Consider the following 23,721-nt stretch of genomic DNA (forward strand, 5'->3'; position numbering starts at 1 on the left):
ATTTATCTGAGGGAATTCTTCCCATATGAGGAAACCCTGGGCATGGACTGAGGGGCTGTGGTGGTCAGCACACTTGCACAGAGATGATGCTGCTGGATGCCTCAGGACTGGATTTCCCTTGCACAAAACCTTCCTGTGGCTGCAAGGAAAGACCAGAATATGCAACTACAGCTGTTGAAATTGCTAAGGAAGGAATCTGCTGCATCTTAAAAAGGAAGAACAATGAACTGACTGCTGGAATCCAAAGCAGGGATAGACAGGAACAGCCTCAAGTTGCAGCAGGGGAGGTTTAGGTTGGACAGGAGGAAGAATTTCTCTGTGGAAAGGGTAGTCTGGCATTGGAAGAGCTGTCCAGGGAAGTGGTGAGGTCACTGGAAGTGGTGGCCATCCCTGGAAGTGCTCAAAAGCCATGTGGATGTGGGACATCCCTGGGGACAGGGGTCAGTGGTGGCCTTGTCAGTCCTGGGGGAATTGTTGGGCTCAGGGATCTGAGGCCTTTTCCAACCTTGGTGATTCCAGGATTCTCTAAAACTTGCTTGTCTCCAGCACCATCCCCTCTGCACAGCAAGCTGCTATTTTAAGCCACACGATGATTAATCGCTTACTTTGAAATTTGCATTTAGGTAGAGAATGTTTTGGATTATTTTTACCAAATATATTTAAAGTTTATACAGTGTTAATTTGCTACATGATCTTTCATCACAAGGATGCAAACACTGGAATAATTTGGTTAAAATTGTAAATCAGGTGAAATTCCAAGGCTACCCAAACACTCTCTGAGCTGGGTGATGTAGGAAGATAAAACATCAATAATGTGTTTTACAATCTGCTGCTGCTGAGGGAAGGGGGAGAGGTGGATTCCAAAGGCAGCTCTTGGCTCAGGTGGACACACAACACCCAGCAACTACAAAAAGGTCACCAAGTGCAAGCCAGGAGACAAAGGACTCTGCCATTACTGCAGTTTTCAGTAGGCTGCTCAGAAAAACTCACTCCAGCTTCAAAAGTAAAATTCAAAAAAGCCAAACCCATCGCAACCCAGTTCAAGCCCTTCTCTGCTGTGCCCTGAAGGTCTCTGAGACCTGATTTGCAGAAAAATAATGATGGAGCAGTCTCAGCTGTTCTTCTTCAGTGTCACAATTTTCACTTCTTCTCTCAGACAATGAGATCCCTTTGTCAAACTGAAATAGGTACAAATAATCTACAGCTGTGTTTTCTAAATCCACCAAATAGAACAGGCTCCTTCCTGCAGTCATGGACCACCACATTCACAGTTTCACCACATTTCCAGTCACCCAAGAGCTCCAGATTTCCATATTAGCATGGAAAAAAAGCTATTTCTGCTCCAGCAGAGCATAATTAAAATAACAGGGACATAATTTCTTATCCATAAGGTGAATAAACAACCTACCTCTATCTGCTTGTCTTTGAAGATGTTGTTGATGCTGTTGTTAAAAGCTGCTCCAGAAAACATAGAGGTTATTGGGTATGTCAAGTCTAGAATAGTCTTAAACACAGAGTTCATAACCTAAAAAGGAAAAAAAAAAAGGCATTTGAAAGGTAAATAGCAGAAGGCCAGAATCCATGGGAATATGTGCAATTCCAGAGACATCACATTCCAGAGTTCAGAGCTGAACATGCTGGAAGCATCACAGGTGCACAAAGTGTTGAGGGGACAGAAACACAGCTGCAAAATCCACAACCAGGAGCCCTTTGGTGGTAAATTTACATTTAGTAAAGCCCAAAGCAGAAGCAAGCCCTGCAATAAAGCTCTGCAGGAATAAGCATTGCTCCCCCAAACAGCTCCATCCTTTGTGTTTTGTTTTTAAATTAATAAAAAGATGTTCTGAGTTATCTTTCTCTTCACTGTCCTTCCCACAGCACCTGTGGAGTTCAGTGGTGTGGGAAGGAAACCATAAATCCATGGCAGAGGAATTCCTTCATCCATCTCTTCTCATTTGGGGATCACAGCTAATTTTTCTCCCAGATTTAAAGCTTTTCTCTGCCTCAGTGGAAGCACTTTGAAAATGATGTCTGGGATTCTCTGGGACTTCAACAAGGTTCAGTCAAGCACATGGTATAGAGCTTTAAACACTTTTTATGGAGCAGGGTCTGTTATTTTTCATTCCCAAAGTCTGTTATTGGGATGTGTTATGGACCCAGCATTTAACTGCTACAAACTCTCAGCACCAGCAAGGGAAACCAAACCACATCAGGTTGGTTAAAGCACTACAGGTGCCTGCACACCAACCCTTCCAACACACAGATCCTGGAATTAAGCTTTCATTAATTCCTTTTTTTTCCATTTCAGCAGCATTATCACACCTATGTACTGACCTACAAGAGAAAAGGATGAAAATCCCTAAATTTTATGGCATTATGACCAGAGTATTTGTCCATAACCAAGCTATTGCTGTCAAATCCTAATAAATCTTAACAAAATGCAATGTTTTATATATTACATCATTGTCAAAATGTAAAAGAAGACCACAAAACCCAATTAATTCCATCCATGAGGTGAAATATTTTCTCTCTATATATGTTCTCTCTAATTTAACATCCTTCCCAGGCAGATACATGGAACAGCTTCAAACCTGGCAGCTGTTAGAGCAGCTGTGAGCAACATCTGGCTCTGCCTTTACTCTGGCAGTGATTTAAAGAGCAGCAGGATCAGCCTACATCGTCATGTCCAGCTGCTTTCCAATTTCTATCAGGGATCTGCCCAGAGAACACGAGTGCAGGGATAAAAAAAGATCATTAAGAAGAAGGATGGGAACTGGAAATGTGGGAGAATGTAAAAGGATGAGCACAAACCCAAGGATGAAGCGTCAGCTTCATTCACATCTTCACTCTGGGTTTGATGTGGTGAGGACAGTGTGCCAACCTAACTATAGACTGCTACCCACAGCTTCAGAGGAGATGGAATTAGTGCTGCACCTAAAATAGGGATCAGGTCTCTTCAGAATGATTAAATCAGGGGAAAAGGCATCTACAAAGAGCCCTTTATTTAATACTGAAGAAAAATCTCTCCCACTCAGCATCAGCCATCGGGCTTCCCTCGTTGCAAATTATATTTATAAAGCTGAGCATCCACATTTCTCCTGATCCTGACAGTGATCTTGCCCATGGACAAAATATTTCTAATTAACAATTATTTCTTAATATTCTCATTTCTCAGAGCTGGAAGATGCCCTTTAGGCTGAAGCTGATGGCCAACAGCCTCCTCCAGCCTTCCAGGAATAGCTGCAACCGCCTCCTGTTCCCCAGATAAATTCAGTTAAAGATCACCCCCTGGAGAGGCAGACAGAGCCTTCTGGCTCCTGCTCCACTTCCTACCAGGAGCTCTGGGATCAGCTCCAGCAGCTCCAAGACTTTGACATCCTGACACCACCAGGATGGGAAGCCCAGCCCTGAGACAGCTCTGCCAGTGCTTCTCAGGGTTTGCAGGTCATGGAATCATGGAATTGTTTGGGTTGGAAGGACCTTAAAACTCATTTCATTCCACCCCAGCCATGGCAGGGACACCTCCCACCATCCCAGGCTGCTCCCAGCCCTGTCCAGCCTGGCCTTGGGCATTGCCAGGGATCCAGGGGCAGCCCCAGCTGCTCTGGGCACCCTGTGCCAGGGCCTGCCCACCCTGCCAGGGAACAATTCCTGCCCAATTCTTCATTAACTTCTCATGAACTTTCATTTCTACAGCTCTGCTGCAAGATGAGCTTAGTTTTTAAAAAGATCTTCAATCCTAAATAATTTTTAATGCGGTCCTAGGGTATAAAACACTTCAGCAAGGAAGGGACAAGGTTCTGCTCTCAGAGCAGGACAAGAGCAAAGACACGAGATGATGGACAAGAGGAATTTTCATCTCTGGCTCTTTTGTTCTTTGAAGCAGCATTGTGACAAATTGGTGTGAAAAGCCAGTATAATCCTAGGATTTTTCCATGTTCCTGACTATAAAATACCCCCATGGCTATGGGAAAACTTATGCAACAACAAAAATTTCAAACAGATCCAGTATATTTTAAACTACTCAAAAGATCATGCAGAGCCTTCTCAGCATTCACCTGTAAAGGTAAATGAAAGGTAAAGGAAAGGAAATCACACAGAAAAAAAAAGTTAAATCAATAAAATAAAAATATAACTCAGAGCTGGATGAAAACTGACATGACAGGGAAAAAAACAAACAGGACTAATTTCTGGCCAGATCAGCTCATTAAAGCTGGATCTCCCAATGTACAAATGGTGCAAGGTCAGAGGCAGAACCCCCACATTTATTTGAGCTGTCAGTGCCACCAGACAGTGACAGGCAGCAAATGATGTGAGTGTCCCACCCAGCCAGCCCTCATTCCCATAGGAGCAGCATTTTAGCCCCACACACACTGTGTTCCTTTCAAAGAATATTCCATCTTTGTGAAGTATTTCTGCTTTGAGATACTAATCCTCCAATTAAAAAATAAACAAACAATAATCTGCAAACACTAAAGCTTTGGCTTGTTTGCTTTGCTGGTTAAAGAGAGGTACAGAAGAGACACACAGACACAATAAACAGTAACTAATCTGACTGGGAATTTTCATATTTCCCCCTTTGTTTTGACAAGAGTAATTTATTTCATTGCTGCTTCATTAGGTGCAGAAAATACATCCCATTAAAAATATCCCTTCTCCCAGCACCAAGTGTACAGCCAGAGAGATGCCAACTTCTAAAAATACCAAAAAGAGAAATTAATGCAGGACAAACAGCATTTGGTCTGATGGATTAAAAAATAGATAAGAAAAGCTCAGAGTTAACTAATCCATCCCACTGGAGACATTTCCCAAGTGGTCCCAGGCTTCAGCAGCACAAGCTCAGAGCTCCAGAGGAGCAGGATCAGCAGGTCCTGGAGCAGAATCCTGGATCTTCCAAGAACTCCCAGGAGAACTCCTGCCTGTTTCTCACACCCTGGGGCTCCTTTCTCCTCTCCCTGCTGGGTATTAACACCACACAAGAGCCAACACCTCAGAACAGCCACTGATGAAACATTTCTAATCCCCCAAACTCTCTGCACATTGTGATCTTGGAGAGGGGATTTCATGGCTCTCTTCAGCCTGCAGCCTGCTGGACACTGCTGGTACCAGTGGAAAGGACTTCAAACAGAGCAGGCTTTGCTTTTACCTTCCTCAAACCCTCAGACAATTTCTGAGCTGGATGTGGACCTGCAAGAACACTCATGCAAGTGCTCATGAAAATCCATTCTTCATTAATAAGATGAAATGTTTGCTCTAACAGAGGTCAATCACCTCTCCCACTAATTATTTGCAGTTTTCAAGGCACCAACACCTGAAACAGCCTCAGGCTGGTCCAAAAAATCGCCTTTTACCTTATGAAATGTTCTCTGAGCTTTTGTAATTTGTGCTCAAAAGTTAATCACCAGATTAAATGCTTTCATTTCATCTCTAACTATTCCTGATAAAAGTGACTGTGATTCCAGCTCTGGCAAGCTCCAGAGTGGGAACGCAGTCCTGAGAAACCTCTGGACAAATGCACAGAGGAAAATTCCATGGCTGCAGCTTAACCAAGAGCTGGGAGAGAGCCCCAGAGTGCTGGAGGCAGGGAAAGCACTGCAGGGAGGCATCAGCACCCACTGAGATGCTGCCCTGGAGGCACAAGGTGGGAAAGAGCAAGGTTAAAGGGATGTCTGACACAATTCAGTGCAGTTGGTTTTATGTCTTTAATCTTGAGCCTCCCCCAGGTTTGTGATTCCAGCAAACTGCTCTGGATCATAAACAGTTTATGTTTTGGGTGCTTCCCAAACCAGCCAGGCACAGGCAGTTCTTAAATAAAAAGCATAAAATCCATTTTCTTCTGGCAAGCAGTGATGGGGAGGTGAATCAGTCCCACAGGGCTCTGCCCACTGGGACAGCACAAACATCCCAATCTGGATTTTAGTGCCTCAGACAATCCAGCTTCCAAGAGACAGTTTTTGTTACAAAACCACAGCAGATTAGAGGATCCTTATGAGACATAAACAGTGCCAGTGACAGGGTCCTATTTCCCACTGAAACACAAGACCTAAGACTCTTAATCTCATTTATAAATTTCCCTATGTCACTTCATTTTCAGTAAGAAAATCTACAGGAAAATGTGGATTTGATATGAAGAATACAAACTTGCAATCAGCAAACTTCAGAAATAACCTCACCTTCAGTCAGACTGAACCAGTGTCACCTGGGACAGCTTTCATCCAACATCTGATCAATAAATAACTCCAAGGCCAGGCTGGATGGTCCTGGAGCACCCTGGGATAGTGGAAATTCATTCCACCCATGGCAGGGGGTGGAATGAGATGATCTCTAAGGTCCCACCCAACCCAAACCAATCTTTGATTCCACAGTAAATAAACTCACCCACTGAAATCACTATTTAAAACAACCTTCCCAAAACTTGGGTTAACTTTGAAAATAAGTTTTTGTTTGTACTAAATATTGAAAGTTAGGAATTTCTCCTGACCCGGAGCCCCAGTGCTGTGGAGGGCACAGGCAGGACCAGGAGTGACACATTTGGGAGTTATTTAGAGAAGGATTACCTCTGTCACTCAGTTCCACTGACACATGACAGCATGAGAGAAAGAGAGAGAATTACACAAAAAAGAAACACATTTGTTGAGAGCTGGGAAAGGAAACAGGTCCCAGCACACAAAAAAGAAGATAAAACAAAGATAACCACAGGTGAGCACGCTGAAACAACATCACTGTGCCTTGCCAGCGTGACCAGGATTTGGGCAGGGCTGAGCCAGGCAGTTCCCTCCTGACTCCTTGGACATGGAGCAGCTTTTCCAGGTGATCCACCACTGCCTGGCAGGGCTGGTTCTGTGGCACAGACACTGAATTTCCAGAGGCTGCACCTTCCTGGGTGCTGCTCATGCCCTGCTGTGCCTGGGCCTTGCTCCACTCAAGGAGGGAACTCAGCATTCCCATGGGAGGGAACTCAGCATTCCCATGGGATGAAATTCAGCACTCCCATGGGAGGGAACTCTGCATTCCCATGGGGGGAAACTCAGCATTCCCATGGGATGAAACTCAGCATTCCCATGGGGGGAAACTCAGCATTCCCATGGGGGGAAACTCAGCATTCCCATGGCATGGAATTCAGCATTCCCATGGGATGGAACTCAGCATTCCCATGGGAGGGAACTCAGCATTCCCATGGGATGGAACTCAGCATTCCCATGGGATGAAACTCAGCATTCCCATGGGAGGGAACTCAGCATTCCCATGGGATGGAACTCAGCATTCCCATGGGATGGAACTCAGCATTCCCATGGGATGGAACTCAGCATTCCCATAGGATGGAACTCAGCATTCCCATGGGAGGGAATTCAGCATTCCCATGGGGGGGAATTCAGCATTCCCATGGGAGGAATTCAGCATTCCCATGGGAGGAACTCAGCATTCCCATCGGAGGAACTCAGCATTCCCATGGGAGGGAATTCAGCATTCCCATGGGAGGGGAACTCAGCATTCCCATGGGAGGAATTCAGCATTCCCATGGCATGGAATTCAGCATTCCCATGGGAGGAATTCAGCATTCCCATGGGAGGAATTCAGCATTCCCATGGGAGGGAATTCAGCATTCCCATGGGATGGAACTCAGCATTCCCATGGGATGGAATTCAGCATTCCCATGGGAGGAATTCAGCATTCCCATGGGATGGAATTCAGCATTCCCATAGGATGGAATTCAGCATTCCCATGGGATGGAACTCAGCATTCCCATGGGATGGAACTCAGCATTCCCATGGGAGGGAATTCAGCATTCCCATGGGAGGGAACTCAGCATTTCCATGGGATGGAACTCAGCATTCCCATGGGGGGGAACTCAGCATTCCCATGGGAGGGAACTCAGCATTCCCATAGGATGGAACTCAGCATTCCCATGGGAGGAACTCAGCATTCCCATGGGAGGAATTCAGCATTCCCATGGGAGGAATTCAGCATTCCCATGGGAGGAATTCAGCATTCCCATGGGATGGAATTCAGCATTCCCAGTGCTTACCATGGCCCACTGGCGAGCTTTGATCCTCATCTGGTTGTAGCTGCGCTCCTCGGCGTACAGGGCGCTCATGAAGGCGCCGATGGAAGTGCCCCCGATCATGTCCACGGGAATTCCAGCCTCGATCAGCGCCCGGATAACGCCCACCTGGGAGCAGCCCCTGTGCCAAGGGAGGGAAAGGAAAGCCACTGTCAGCCAAAGAGTCCCTGAAGGAGTGCAAACACTGGTGATGAATGGTGCCTTCTAAGGAAGCCGGGCCCGCGCCAGCTGAGCTGCCAATCTCTTGCTAAACAAGCCCCGGTGCCAGGAACAAACATTAGGAATGCAGGAATCCTCCCAGAGACTCCCAGAGGATCCGAGGGAACACGACCACGCAGCCTGGATCAGTGGGAAAGGCAGGGAGATGGAAGCAGCCAAGAGCTGAGCTGGTGGATGGGCGAGGGGAACGTCAGCGTGGATTTGAGGGAGCAGAATCAACCTTCCAGAGCAGCCAGGAAAGGCTGGAGCTCAGAGACCTTCCCATGAGCTTCTTTCCCAATGATTCTCCACAGAAATTGAGCCAGCCTGGGGTACTGGGAGGGGGCACCACATGGGTTAATAATGAATTCGAATGTGGAAACAAAAGCAAGCAGAGATGAACAGCAATGAGAGGGCACAGGTTGAGTCTGCACATAAACACAGGAGAGGGGCAGATGAGGAGGCAACTTTTGAGGATGACAGATTCTTTCAGGAGAATAAACATATTCCTTGATACTTCAAATGCAGAAGGAATTCTGAACAATGGAGTCAGGTGATAAACAACAGATGAACCTCTGATGATGGGAGGAAAACAGAAGCAGCAACGCCCCAGCTCTTATCCAGCTCTGCTCACATGGATTTGGGAAGCCCTGGGGATATTCCCAGAAAAATATGAACCTACTGTTCAGTGCAAGTTCAAGTTGCAAATCAAAAAAGCCAGAATAAAACAGAAAACATAAGAATACACATCTAGGATGGGCCAGTGCTTGGAAAACTGTGAGCAAGCTCAGACTTCTCACCCAAAAAAAGAGCAGAACTAAAAAATGACAGAGAGAAACACAAAAGGTGACCAGAATATGGGATGGACTTCACATGAGGAGAAAGTAAACTCAGAATCACTGACTGGGGAAGATCCTGGCTGGTGAGAAACATGCAGGGCCAGCAATGATATCACCGTGCAGAGATTTTAATGGAAAGGAAAGAATTTGCAGACAGGTGTATGTAGAGCACAAACTGGGGAAGCCTCTGTTACCACATGCTGGAGAGGTCAAATCACAAATGGATTTAAATGTGGAAAGGATGAATCAAAGGTACCAGGCTGTCAGTGGCTACTAAACATGACAAATGGGAGGTGCAAGCTGGTGTTCAGGAGGCTCAGAAGCTGCTAATTGCTGCAAACACTTGTTTCTGAAGCACTCACTGCTCCCCACCATCAGAAATGAGAGAGCAGAGGTGCAATGTTTGATCTCATCCCATGAACATCTGATCAAATCTGATCTTTTATCCCCTGGTGGGAGAGGGATCCATCCCACAGAACCATTACAGAAACACAGGACCCTGCAGGGGAGGCAAACCTTCCAAGCAGTCCAAAGCTACAGCCTCTGCTTTCAAATGCTTTGTCCAGTAAATAAGAAGCATTTTTGATTAGTTCATCCCATCTGGATGGATGCTTTGCAGTCTAGGCCTAAAGCAGTAAGAAAATCTTCCTTTTTCCATTTTCATCCCATTTTCTGTCCCCCACAGTTTGCTCTATTTCCATCCTCCTTCCCCTTGCTGTTTACATCCTATAAATACTTGCTAACAGCTGCCAAGTCCACCGTAGGTGTCGTTTGGCCAAGCTATGCTGAACACATTCTTTCCATCCAAATAAATCCCCTCCAGCTGCTGAAATGCTTTGGGACAGGTTCGTGGTTATACTGGGTGTAAATGACTTCAATGACAGATCTGTGCTGCTGCAATCCAACAGCAGAAAATGGCTCATTTTGCTTTCCTCTCCAAATTCCCCTTCTCCTCATCTCCTACTGCTTCTTCCCACAAGATGTCCTGAGTTAAGGAAGTTCTACTTTTATCCTGCCCATTGTTTTTAGGCTTTTAGAGTGCAGCTATTTTTGCACTCTGCTGCTCGTGCCTGGCACTTCCCACTGCCTCAGCCCCGATATTCCAGCAAGGAGCAAACCTTTCCCTACACCTCCTGCTCTCATCAGGTCCCTTTCTTAGGGCAGGTAAAGAACCCTGAAGCATTTCCTGCTTGGAGGACAATTTTAAACAGGCCATGAGTAGCTCCAGACTGGATTCCCTCCCTTTAACTGTTTCTTCTGATTCACACATCCATAAATACAAAGGATTTGATGTGAGCACTCTGGATTTGTTCCTACTTTGCTGCATGATGCCTTTGCATGAATAACAGAAGATCATTATTACTTTTATTGGCAAGCCATCCCCTCCTGGTGCATCTACAGAGTCCCTGCCAATATCCCACTAATGTGACAGATCTCCAACAGATTCACTGGTCCCAAAGCAAGATGGGAATCAAAGTTCTTTTCTTGCTTGTAAAAGGACCTCCCATCAGCTGCCTGACTAAATTGTATTTCATTTACACACAACCACAAAGCTGATTCTTCCAGCCCCAACACCCTGAGCAGGAGCACTCCTGCAATTTTCAAACTAAATCCTGAAAAAAGACAAATGTTCCTCCTTTTCTCCTTTTCTACTCTTTTCCAGGTACCACCTGACCTCCTGAAAGACAGAAATGGGGATTTTCTTTTCCCTTTCTCCCTACATCTTTAGGCCATCACTGTCCCAGCAATGTTACTACATGGGAGTTCTCAACAACTCCTTGCAGTTGGTTCTTTCCTGGGCACTTCTTCCCAGCTCCACAAACAGGGGCAGGCTGCCAAGGGAAGCGTGTGCTGGTGCCCTGCCAGGCACTCACATCCCCTCTGACAGCATCCCTGGGCTCCCACAGAGCTGCACTGGGCACCTGCAAACTGAGGAGAAAAAGAAATTGAAGCCAGGAGCAAGATCCATGTTAACAGCCAGAGGACTAGTGCAGAAAAAAACCCAGGGACTGTGCACTTCTTGTAATACCAGGCCCAATTTCACAGGGGATGTGTCCTGGTTTAGGGAAACGCAGAAATACAAGTGTTGGGCAGGAGGAGAACAAAGGGAGGTGGCTCATGCCAGTACCTGCAGTGACAACACGGGGACAGGGAAAAGCTCCTGGGTGACACAGAGCTGAATGTCACTCCCTGCAGAGGAAAGGGACAGGGGAGGAAGGAGAAGCCCAGAGATGGGATGCTCACACAGTGTGTCCCTGGAGCTGCCTGAAGGAGCAGCTGGATGGAGAATCTCCCCTGCCAGGACTAACACTGCCCCAGGACACCGACAAGGGCCCTAGGAACAATGACCTACAAGATGACTTTCAGATATTTTCTATCAGAACCCAAAGATTTGCCCAGGAGGTGCAATCAGTGTCTGAATAGAAACTCTTTTCCATTGTACTCACTGCCTAGGACAGCCTGGGTTCATTAATGCCCTTTGCAGAGAGCTGAACCAGCACCAAGCAGCTCGAGGAAGAGCCAGGCTCTGTTCTCAGCCCTGCCACTGCCTCAGCCTGACCTGAGCAACACAAAACAGGGGCTGCTCTGAGCACCAGCTGCCCCAAGTGCTGCTTTCTGCACTCACAACATCGTGATCCCCGTGCTGAATGAGCCTCCAGGAGCTCTGCTGGCTAAACTCCAACCATTCCTTGTTTGCTACTCATGGTCACAAAGAGGTCACTTGGTCTGGTCAGCTGGATGAGAGGAGACTGAGGGGAAACCTCACTGCAGTTACAGCTTCCTTGTGAGGGGAAGAACGGGGACAGCTCTGATCTCTGCTCTGGGACAGGGACAGCAGGCAGGGAACGGCTGGAGCTGGGCCAGGCCAGGCTCAGGCTGCAGATCAGGGCAAGGTTCTTCCCCCAGAGGCTGCTGGCACTGCCCAGGCTCCCCAGGGAATGGGCACGGCCCCGAGGCTGCCAGAGCTCCAGGGATGCCCAGGGTGGGATGTTGGGGGGTCTGGGCAGAGCTGAGTGATCCTGGGGGTCCCTCCTGCTCAGGATATTCTGTGATTCTGGGAAAGAAATGACCACAAAGCAGGGAGAGGAGTTAAAAGGGTTGGAAACCTGCTTCCCTAAATACCTCAGCCCAACACACACAGAGAGCTCAGCCTTTCTGCCAGAAGGTCTTGCAGGAAAATTCCTGCTGCTGAAATGAGCCCTTGCTTTCATCCCCTGGGGAAGTGCTGCTGGCATGTGACTGTAATGCACGAAGGCCAGAGCAGAACTGATAAAAGGAAAATTCCCCTGCGAGCTGTGCATGTGCCAGCTCTGCACGTGCTGCCAGAGCTGGGATTAATCCAGCTCAGGAGAAGGCAGCCAATGCAGCAGGATATCCCAGATCAAAGTGCCAGCAGGAAAGCAGGCTGTCCTCCCTGCCCAGGGGCTCAAGGAAACACAATCAATACAAAACCAGTATTTTGTGCACCAATATTTTCCCCTTTAACACAGCAACAGGGTGCTGCCTGTATCTGGAAGAACAACCCAAGCCTGGGAGCAGCCAGAGGGGTCACTCTGTTTTCAGACCAGGGCAGCCAGGCAAGGTTGAGCTCAACCATCCCCAAAGTCCACATCAGCTTCAGAAAGGAAGCTGGATTCAAAGAGGAATGCAGCTCAGGCATTCAGCCTCACCAGCCCCCATTTCTCCTCCTAACTGGCTCAGCAGGATGAAGATCTCCCTGAATGAAATAAACTGAAGTGCTTGAGCTTCCAGGCCCACAGGATTGGACTTCAGGATTCAGCACATCCTGAAATCCACCATGTCCAGCACAGGGAACCAGTGACACTTCAGGGACCCAAAACAGGGGCGTGGTGGTGGTTCTAGATCCTTCTTGGGGTCACTGTGGAGGTGTTCTTTGTACTGAGGTGAGTGGAAATTGGATGTTGTTTATGTGAAGAGCTACATGGAGTGGCATCAGGAAAGGTGACATAAGGAAAAGCCTCTTTACATAAACAGCAGCATTTTTTGGTGTGTTCTGTGGCTGAACCTGGCATTGAGTGGTTCAGTCACTGGCTCAGAAATGGAGCAAGTCTGCTACAAGTTGCAACTGGACTGTCTCCAACTGGCACCTTGGAGCCTTTGCAGCAGCAGCAATATACCCAAACACTGCTTTGAAATCTAATCCTGGTTATATCTTTCCAATAACATTATTTCCCAGCTTTCCTGACCATAAAACTTCCCAGCATCATAAATCAGCCAGAATTATTGCAGTGACTTTCTGCCAGCTCCAAAGGAGCACAGACCCCTGCATTTCTGCAGCCATGGTTCTACGTGAGCACTTCCAAGGACCTTTCCAATCTTGACAACATAATTAATCAACTAAGCACCACTTCTAAGCTAAACACAGGGAATAACCCCACATTACTGGGTTCCCATCCTAACATCCAACAATCAGCAGGATCTCTCCCAGCAGCTGCCCTGGAGGAAGCTTTTTCCCACCCACAGCCCACAACTATTGATCCAGAGACCTGAATTTTTCTTGTCTTCCCCTCCATTAACAACAACCTCATTCCACCCTCCCACTTAGCTTTGCTCTCAGATTCCCACCACATCCTTAAGCCAGAGCTCAGGAGCCTTTTCCCCTTGGCCTTGCCACGCTGCAGAGATCACACCCTGTGCCAGGCACACACATCTGGCAGAAAAAGCTTCTCCTCTTTATCACAAGCCCAGTGAAATCCCCTTCCTGCAAGAAAATCCTAATACAATGTCCTTTTATAGCCCTGATCTTGTTTCTGCTTTATACACTAACTTTAGAAGAAGCTTTAAACAAAGAGATTTGTGCCTGACACAGAAATAAATGAGCAAAATGTGTTCAGCCCTTCCAGGAGAGCTGTCAGGGCTACCCAGCCCTGGGGTGTGAAGGGATACAGGAGGAAGGCATTGGAGGGGAGAAAAAGCACAAAATAGCCAAAGTAAATTATAAAATGCACCAGGGTTTTTGTTTTCTGATTTCAGCTGGCAGCAGCACACTTGGAGAGGGACACAGGAGCAGGGAAGTGGCTGAATGACAAACTGCATCCACTTGGGGATGTCACAAAATCCTGTCTCTTACTCTGAGCCAAGGAACAATTCAGTTATCATCTGCAAAGGAAGATAATTTCTTTGGAAAACAAACATATCCTTCTTCCCCACCCCTCTGAGATCTATTTATTGAAGTCTTGGAAAAACTCATTCTGAGCACAACACCTGGAAACTGCAGAAATAAGACCAAAGCAATTTAGAGAATTTAAGTGAGAATTTACTTTTTCTTAACAGGAAAGCTCATTGCCCAGCTAGGACTGGACAGAGATTCCCCAAAAACCCCATCAATGCAAGAACCATACTCCTGAAAGCACAGAGACTTGCCAACAGAGATTTACAGCTGCTCCATGGGAAGTGAACACAGCATCTTCTTTTACATCTGATAAAAAATGGTGCAAAATCAGCAACAAGAGCTGACCCACAACTCCACCACTTCCTTGTTTAATTTCACCTGTTTATCAAGGCACTGCTGTGAATAAATGGGTTTGGTGGGAAAGACTGGAGATCAGGACAGGAAAGTCCAACTAAACCACCTGCAATTCATTTTAGGGATTTTTCTTTAAGCATTAACTTTGGAGTCGATGACTCCCAAGCTCCTGCTGCTTGGAGGGTTTAATGGAAGCTCTTATAACCTTCAACCTCCGTGGCAGATGGGAGCAAATGAGCAATTACAGAGGTGCTGCAGATGGGAAAAGGAAAAATCAGATCATTAAGCATTCTGTGGGTGCTGATCCATGCGAACACGGCTTTTGTGGGCACGTGATGACCCCACTGTTCCACAACTCTGGAATTCAGGTCTGGGAAGCTGGGAGCAGCCAGAGGCTCTGCCTTTCCCCCAGCTCACTGGAGGCAGAGCTCTGAACTGCTGCACAAACACGATTAAAACCACGATGAACACCGGGCATCGCTCAGGATGGTCCCTCCCTGCAGAAATCCAAGCAGAGCCTCTCAGGAGCAATTAGGCTGAAATCTCTTCCCAACCATCTGCAAGCACAGAGCCCCAGGCCCTCAGAGGAGCTTTGTCTCAGGAGCTTTGCTCAACAACAGCAAATACAACTCGCTGATTTATTTTTAGGGGTTGTTTTCTGTTTGTTCAAACAGCCTAACTCTAGGGCTGACCTGGATAAGACTCAAATTAAATATCCAAACATACATTATCATCAGCTTTTCCAAGCAGGAGCCCACCTTCCTCACCTTACTCCTGTGGCTTCTCCAAAAGAGCAGCACAAGTAAAACACCAAGTCAAAGGTGTGGTTTTATCTTTAAGGATAATGAGTTTTGCTGCTTCTCTGTTATTTTACCTCCTGAATATTGCCCTAGAATCAAATCTAGGTTTTGAAAGATGCTGGGAATCCAGAAGCCTGACTCTGGAATTCAGCTTTCCCTCTGGTTTATCTGCACGTGGCAATGGATGCTCCACTCGTGACAAGAGCACAGACACCCAGCACAGGACATTTCTCTGAGCACCCACAGGAGCAGTCACAAGCTCTGAAGCTCCCCCTGCCTCAGTCTGAGCTTCAGAAAGGGATATCACACAGAAAAATTCCACTCCACTGTGCACCGAGGTACAGACATTTATCTACACACACAAAAGCCATAACACAGGTCACCAAACAGCTTCCCCTCCTCCAAAATGCTCCCAGCAAGCTCAGGCTGGCTGTGATGGGGGAAGACTGCAAAGGCCACAAGGATTAACCTCAGAGCTGCCAACTTTCCGCCTTTCCAAAGTCAAAAGACAGACTGGCCTGGTGTACAAAGGGATTACTTTGAAGAACAGGAACTGAAGGAAAGATATTTCAGGTATTCAGAGGTTGGAGTGGTTTTTTTTCCATGACACAAAGCAGATTGAGCCCTTTTTGGATCATTTTGATACTTCCCTGCTGCAGAAATCCTGCTTCCTCAGCTGTTACTGGGCACTGACAGACTGCAGAAGCTGCACAGCAAGCCTGATTCTTCCATTTAAACCCAGGGAAGAAGCATTTTTCAAGTTCCTTTCATATCTCAGCTTAATTTGCTGGAACTTCAGAGCCTGATCAGGATGAGGAATGGGATCCTTTTAGCAGCACATATTCTTCAAGAGCTGTCTTGCTAGAGGAGAGGAAAGCACAGCCCTTACGTGGAGCTCAGTACCTCCAGCAAGCACCTGGAAATGGAACAGGAATTTCAGGGATGCTGCCTGACTGCATCAGGGGGAGAGAGAGAAAAGACAGGAATTGAAAAAAAATCCTTGCTCTTGTCTCACATAAGTGGAAATCAGGAAATGGTGTGAACCCAGTGCAGAAGGGCCCAGTCTGTGCCAGACAGGCTCCATCCAGGGCTGCCAGACACCAGGCTGGAGCCAGGGATCCTGGCCAGCCCCCAGATCCCTCCTGCCAGAGGAGGCAAAGATACCCCCAAACCTCAGCAGCCCCTGCATAAACACTGGTCATGTCCTGGCACTGCAGCCAGACAGCACAAGGTGTCACCTGTCACCCCTCTGCCTCAGAATAATTGGATGGCAGGTTGTGCCTTAAGGCTCCTCTCCATGTTAGAGTAACAAACCAAACAGAAAAACAAATCAACCCCCAAAACTTACTGATGTCTTTATTAATCATTTCAGACTCAACACGAGCATATTGCAGGTTCAGCTTCTGTATCCTGCCAGCTCGGCCAGCACTTTAATTGCTGGGTGTGTAATTAAAATGCTGCAGCTCCAGCCAGCAGCAGCACCACGTCCCTGTGCCTGCTGAAGGCATCCAGGAGCTCCCCAGACAACCTGAGGAGGAATATCAGATCTCACAGCACAGCATTTACTTGCCTTCAAGTGTTCTACATGGGTAGATCAGGTCATCAGTCCCCAAACTCGACTCCTTTTTTAGCAGGATGGAGCGGGGGAAGCACCAGAGGGTTCTTTCCTAGGCAAGAGCTCCTCACCTCCCAGCCACACTTGCAGGCTAAAAGCACCAACAGTCAGAAAAGGAACATCACCCTCTAAAGTTCTCAAAATCTGTTTCAAGTTTTCCCTTATGGTGTGTTGGGAGCTTTGCATCGTTTATTTTCTGCCACGACTGCTCCATAACCAAGGGGCAAAACCCTCCCAAGATGCTTCCCCAAGGGGCTCAGCCTCCAAAGAGAAGTTCCTGGAGATCCACATGTGCATCCAGCACGGGTGGCTGTGGGCACATCCCTCCTGCTCCTCACCTGACCCACCTGCACATCCCTTCCCAATGCAGCTCTGCCCAACCTGCCTGTGCCAGCTCCCACTGCAGACACAGCACAAATTCCTTGTGCCTTCCTGAAGAACACATCAGTGCCTGGTGGCAGAGACAGGAGGCAGGACTGACAAACAGGTTTTTACTCAAAGTTGCCTGAGTGAGCTGGAGCTGCAGCCAAACATCACAGACAAAGCCACAGAAAATCCTCCATGGTTTATTCTCCCTGCAATCCCAGAGTCAAACACAGAGTGCAGAGAGCAAATGTGATCTTCTGAGAGCAGAACAATTGAGATCTGCCTCTCAGGGACTCTCCCAGCCTCTTCATCCCCTGGTAAAGCCATTGAATAGGAGGATAAAGGCAGGATTTAAGAAGCTCAGCAGCAGCCCATGAGTGACCAGCTGAAGATGGACCTGTCTGTTTGTCCTTCTCTAAGAGCCTGGAGTGTGAGCACCCTGCACGTGGCACAGGCTGCAGCAGCACAGACAGACAGAGGAGACAACAGGAATGCTCATCAGACACAGAGATCCCAGAACAAAAAGGGCAGAATTTGCTTCTCCTACACTGCTGCTTTTATTCTCCTTTTCCAGAGGCCCAGAAACAAAGAAAAGGCAGAAAGGACAAGCTGCTGAAAGAAGCCAACTGCCCAAACTGAAAAGGTCTGAGCCACATCCGTAGAGTCAGCAAGAAAACTGTGTACAAAAAAACCCAGTGCTGAGGTGAGATAATAAGTTTGAGGAGGAAACCAAACAGAAAAAGGAGAAATGGGAAGACAACCTGATGGAATATCTAGAAATATCCTTTGACTGAAATGCTCAGGGTGGGATTGCTGGGGTGTCTGTGCAGGGACAGGAGTGAAGATCCTCGTGGGTACCTTTCAGCTCAGGATACTCTGTGACTCTGGAACAGATCAGTCCAGTTTTTTCCCCAAAGCCTTAGGGATTCCCAGATAATTCTGTAATAATTTACTCCCAAGAAAGTTTAGTTTTCAAACAGCTCTGCTAAGGCAACCATGGCAAACCAAAGAAGGGGCGGGCTGTACGTGGGAGGGCTAAAGGTCAGGACAATTATTTATGGAAGGTTTATGCCTTTGTTGCAGGGCTTGATGTGTCATTATTCTTGTAACTACACCTCAAAGGTATTATTTTCCTAAACACAAATCCCCTTTTCCTTCCCTCAAACTCCACAACATTTCTAACTAAAATTAAGTTAGCATTTAACAAAAGCAAAACACTGTAATTTTAGAACCGTATCACTTCAAGTTGTTTTATTTTTATGCTCACAGGAGAAAGAAAACCTTTAGTTCCTATGAGCCTTTTGTCATGACAAACCACAATGATAATTACTAGGAAGCTGCTCTTGGTAAAACCTCCCAATCCCGCTGTCACAGGGAAGCCAGACAAACATTCCCAAAATAACAACTAAATAATTGATATTACTGGAGTCACAGAACACAATACCTTGAACAAATAGCCACCAGCCAGCCCCTGTCACTGTCACCTCTCCCTGGCTGTGTGACCTGCATGATTCCTGCTCTGAGAGCAAGGTGGGAGGTTACTCATGTGATTATTATCCAAAGGCCATCAACAGCCTGTGCAGAGACCCACAAAGACATTATTAGTGCTTTAACCACAGGATGATTTTAAGTACTTAATCAAATTTCTTGAAATTCCCTTGCAATAGAAATGGGCAATCTAAGAATTTATTTTGCCCTTCCAAAGGCAGAGGTTCAGATTAATTCTGAACCTTTCCACAGTTCAGAGTAATTTTGTCTTTTCCCCAGCCTAAATTATATTCTCACTTTGAAAAATCTTTATCTAACCACAACTGAGATGATTATTTCTTTGCTAGAACAACATTCTGTACCTTTCCAGGGAAAACACAGTGCTCACACCATCCCTGTGCCAGCCTGGAACCCCTGAACAAGCATTTCAGTCTGTGGCACACAAAGTGTTTCAGAGAAGGAAGAAATATCCCATTTATCCACTCTGCCCTTAATCCTCTTCAAGTCCTCCCCATTCAGGGATGCAGAAATGAGCAGAGTGATGACTAATGGCCCATGGCTTGTTGCTGAATGGGTGATGAGCATCCAGAGACCCCAAAGCCAACACAGCAGCAGAGCAGCTTTGCAGAGAGGGACAACACAGGACCAACACAGTGACCCTGTTCCTCCTTACCTCAGATCCTGCACACCCACAGGTGGGAGCTTGAAAATTAAGTATTAGAATAAAAATTAAAAAATTAAAAAAAAAATAAAAAAATAAACAGATTGGCAAAAATTACAGCAGTGTTACAGAAGGAAGGAAGGGAACGAGCAAAATGTGCTGCCAGCAGTACAGGAGTGCACATATTTCGTATGACACAGGCTCTGGTAGAGGCAGAGATATCAGCTGGGAACAAAGAACAAACCACAAATGCTCTGTATCAGTGGATGAGAAGCCTCCTGAGATACTCTCATAAAACAGAAGGCCCCCTCTGCTGCTCTGCTTTGTGTCTCCACAGGACAGAGCTCATCTTGGAAACGAAATCCTGCAAGCAGCTCAGGTGAGGAGCAGGATCAAGGCCTGTGAGACACTGGAGGAACCAGCTCTGCCTGGCACAAAGGAGCTCCAGCCTTTCCTGCAAGTGAAGGCTCCCCTGAAGCACATGCTGGCCCAACGACAAAAATGTGATATTTGTGCACTTAGACTGTGTGCAAATTAGGGATTTTAGTTTTTTTGAGAGCTGTATTTCAAAGCACTCTTTTAGAGAAGGGCTTCAAGAATATGGTGATGGAAACAACGAAGGCGGCGCTCGCTTGAGACAAAGAGCGACTCGCTTGTCTCAACAGAAAACTCTCCAAGTAAAAAGGGATTCCAAAGAAAAATGCCTGCAATAATTTATTTCTAAAGCTCACTGGGGTTTCAGATGGAATTCTAACAGAGTGCTTACCACACACCTTGTCCTTGTGTCTGCAAAAACACACTCTTTCTGTAAGGTAAGGCTGTCAAAATGTATGGGTACCTGGGGGTTTGGAGAATTATAAAGATGAGAACATTGTCCATTAGAGGACATAACTCCTCTTACTGCTCAAACTTTGAAGAGCTTTGAAATACCTGTGAGCCATTTTCTAATATAAGAATCCATAAGGGAAAAAAATCCATAGTGTAGGCCAACAGCAAGAAACGTCATCTTTTGTGCCCTGGTCACCTCCTGGTATTAAACCATTATGAGAGGCCTCAGGAGGTCACAAACACTCATGTTCCTTCTGCAGAAATTCTGCACAAATCCCCACTGCAGGCTAAGTTTGTGTAATTCCTCAGTGTCTCCTCCCCCAAATGCTGCCTGCAGAGCGGCGCTGCTGTCCCAGGATCTCTGCTATCCTGAGGGATCTGGGGGATGCAGCAGCACAGAACCCTAGAGTGGTTTGTGTTGGGAAGGACCTTAGAGCCCATCCTGTTCCAGCCCCAGGCTCTCCTTGCCCAGGACAATGCCCTACCTGGCCCCTCCGCCGCCCAGCACCAGCGCGATGGCGTTGCCCGTCAGGACCCGGGCCAGGCGGGAGAAGTCGGAGTGACGGTCTGGAACCTTCTGGAACACACGTTCATACATCTCCACCTGCAGAGGAGAGCCAGGCACGGTCACTGCACAGGCAGGGCACAGGCAGCCAGCAGCAGGCTGCTAGAAGATGCTGTGAAGATGAGGAGACTGGAGCTTCTCTCCTGTATGGGAATGCTGGGGGAGCTGGGGCTGCTCAGCCTGGAGAAGACAAGACTGAGAGGGGACCTCACCCCTGTCTGTCCCTGTCTGCAGGGAGGGCTCAGGCCAGGGACCAGGCTCTGCTCCGTGGGGCTCAGCAATGGCACAAGAGGAACGGGCAGGGACTGATGCCCAGGAGTTCCACCTGGACAGAAGAAAGAATTTCTTCCCTGTGTGGTGACTGAGCACTGGACAGAGACCAGAGAGGCTCTGAAATCTCCCTCACTGGAGACACTCCAAGCCTGTCTGCACACAATCCTAGTGACTGCTCCAGGGGACCCTGGTGAGCAGGGAGGTGGGACTGGAGGAGTTCCAGTGCTCCCTTCCAGCCTGAAGCTGTCAGAGATTCTGTTACAGCTCTTCCTCAAAGAACAGAGGGTTGTGAACCACCCAAACACTTCCAGTGGCCAGTGGCCTCTCTCAGTCTTTTACAGCTGCTGGGGGTATTACAGAACTTCCTTTAGAGCTCTTGACGAGGATCTGAAGGTCTTGGGAGGCATCCCAGGCTGCCTCTGCCTCATGTAGCATGGCCCTGGGATGCACAGGGATGCTCCCAACAAAAAGGACCCCATGGCCTGTGCATACCTTTCACTGGAACTCTGAGGATATCAAAAAGCCAAGTCTGCATCCATAAAGAAAATCTGCTCCCCTTATCCCTGTTCCCTCAATCCAACTGAGACCAAACAGATTTAAAGAGAAGTGCGTAAGAATATGGTGGACTATCATTATCCTGAATTCCTGGTGATACACAGATTACAGATCAAGTGAGGGACAGCAAGGGACCAGCCACCAAAGCAGGAATCTCTTACCAGCTTGGGCAGGCTCCTTTTGGAGAAGACTCTGCGTGGACAGTGGATGTGGAGGTGAGCAGAACACCAGCTGCGCATGTTGAGCCACTCCACGGTGCGGGAAGGGAGAGGCCCATCCTCCTTATGGAGCAGCACCAGCTGCTTCTGGGCTCTCACTGCCGTGTTCTCCAGCATCCTCTCCAGCTACAGCAGTTATGGACACACAAAGAAAGGGCACTAAGTCCTGGCTGCTTCAGTCTCAGGGTGAAATTCATCCACACACACCCCACACCCCTATTCCCACCTGAATACAACTCTGCACACCCCCAAACATGACTGATTCAGACAACAACACTCTTTACTCTGGCCTTACACAGCACACAGAAGCCTAAAATCAGCCAAGGATTCAAACCTGAATGTTTTTGACTTAAACCAGGCCATTAAAAGCACAGCACAGGCAGGCACTGCTCCTGCAACGTGAGATGCTGCCCAAGTCACACTCGAGCCCACAAATATTCAGTGTTTTCTTCTTTCCCTTCCCATCAGTCCACTTTTCTTTTTTCCCTCCTTGCATTTCTGATTTTGTTTTTTTTTGTTGTTGTTTTAGGCAACTGCTGGCAGCTTGTTCTGCCTGTGCTTCCTGCCTCCCACATCCATGCAGGAAGAGCCCACACAACGGGACACACATGAAAGCTGCACGTGGGACCAGCCCAGGCTCTTTGCAGGTCAGACTCAGCATTTCACCATCCTAAAAAAAACTCTACCTGTGTGGGGTTTTAAAATTTCTTGAAGGATTTTTGTCTGGCCAGAGGACTTTGGTAATAAAATATAAAACTGTAAAAATAGATAATAAGGGGGAAAAAAATATAGCTCAATATCTGTAATAAAATATAATAAGTAATTCATACACTGCAATTTAGATCTACTTTTTCCTAAGCACACACCATGAATTTCATCCAGGCAGAAAATAATTTCTCCCTCTGTGAGGAGACCCAAAGAAATTCTGGGCAGAAACACAGAGCTTCAAAGCAATTTTTGATTTACCATTGGCCAAAATGAATCTTTAGAGGAAAAGAACTCTGCTGGAAGTCCTCCTACATAAAACTTGCCATTTCAGAGGATTCTCATGCACTTCTTTTGATATTCCTAATGGGCATTTCTCAGGAATATTTCATTATTTATGCCTCACTGGGTGTTAAACCCAGGAAAATACATGAGTGTGAAGCAACCTGCTTTGACCTGGGCTGTTCCCAGTGCCAAGAGGGGAAGGGGCAGCTCCCACACCTCTCCCACAGTGGGCTCCTGGTCTCCCAGCCCCACGATGAGGATGCAGTCGGCCTGGCGGATGCAGCGCTGGGTCCAGGGGGTCAGGGTGCTGTCAGCCTGGTACAGCACAATCCTGTGGATGTCCTCCTGCTGGCCCAGCCAGCTGGTCAGTCTGTACTCGTGGATGCTGGGGACACACAAGGAAAACAGAGAATTCAACTGGTGTTACATCACAGCTCCCAAGAGAAGAGAGGGGAATCTTACACAGGGAGAGAGCGGCGTTTCCTGCTCAGCCAGGACCTGCTCCCAGCTCCTGCTGGCTCTGCTTCTCCAGGATTTACACCATTAGACAAATACCAAGGCAGGAGGATTCAGTGATGCCTCACTCCAGCAATGCTTCCACAGCATCCCTAAGCATGAGCACACTCAGAGCAATTCAACTTTTCCAATTTCACAAGCGAAAAAGTAACTGTGGAAAAACCCCACCCACACCTGCACCAAATACTCTTGAAACATTATTGTCTCCAACACCTGGAGCAGAAGACCCAGCGGATGTTAGAAGACAGGATTTTGTTCC

The 23,721-nt window shown here is 47.3% G+C and overlaps 1 protein-coding gene across 2 annotated transcripts in view; it reads right to left on the minus strand.

Moving 5' to 3' along the window:
• Nucleotides 1–23,721, minus strand: part of PNPLA7 (patatin like phospholipase domain containing 7) — a 100,840-nt gene that overhangs the window by 18,708 nt on the left and 58,411 nt on the right. For both annotated transcript variants that reach the window (XM_058853469.1, XM_058853468.1), the window contains exons 23-27: nt 23,163–23,331; nt 21,900–22,082; nt 20,831–20,949; nt 8,027–8,183; nt 1,409–1,525 (exon numbers count right to left, since the gene is read on the minus strand). In XM_058853469.1, the coding sequence (XP_058709452.1) occupies nt 1,409–1,525; nt 8,027–8,183; nt 20,831–20,949; nt 21,900–22,082; nt 23,163–23,331 (745 nt within the window). The remainder of the gene's footprint in view (nt 1–1,408; nt 1,526–8,026; nt 8,184–20,830; nt 20,950–21,899; nt 22,083–23,162; nt 23,332–23,721) is intronic.

This window comes from Poecile atricapillus, chromosome 20 (assembly GCF_030490865.1).
Source record: "Poecile atricapillus isolate bPoeAtr1 chromosome 20, bPoeAtr1.hap1, whole genome shotgun sequence".
Lineage (NCBI taxonomy): Eukaryota > Metazoa > Chordata > Aves > Passeriformes > Paridae > Poecile > Poecile atricapillus.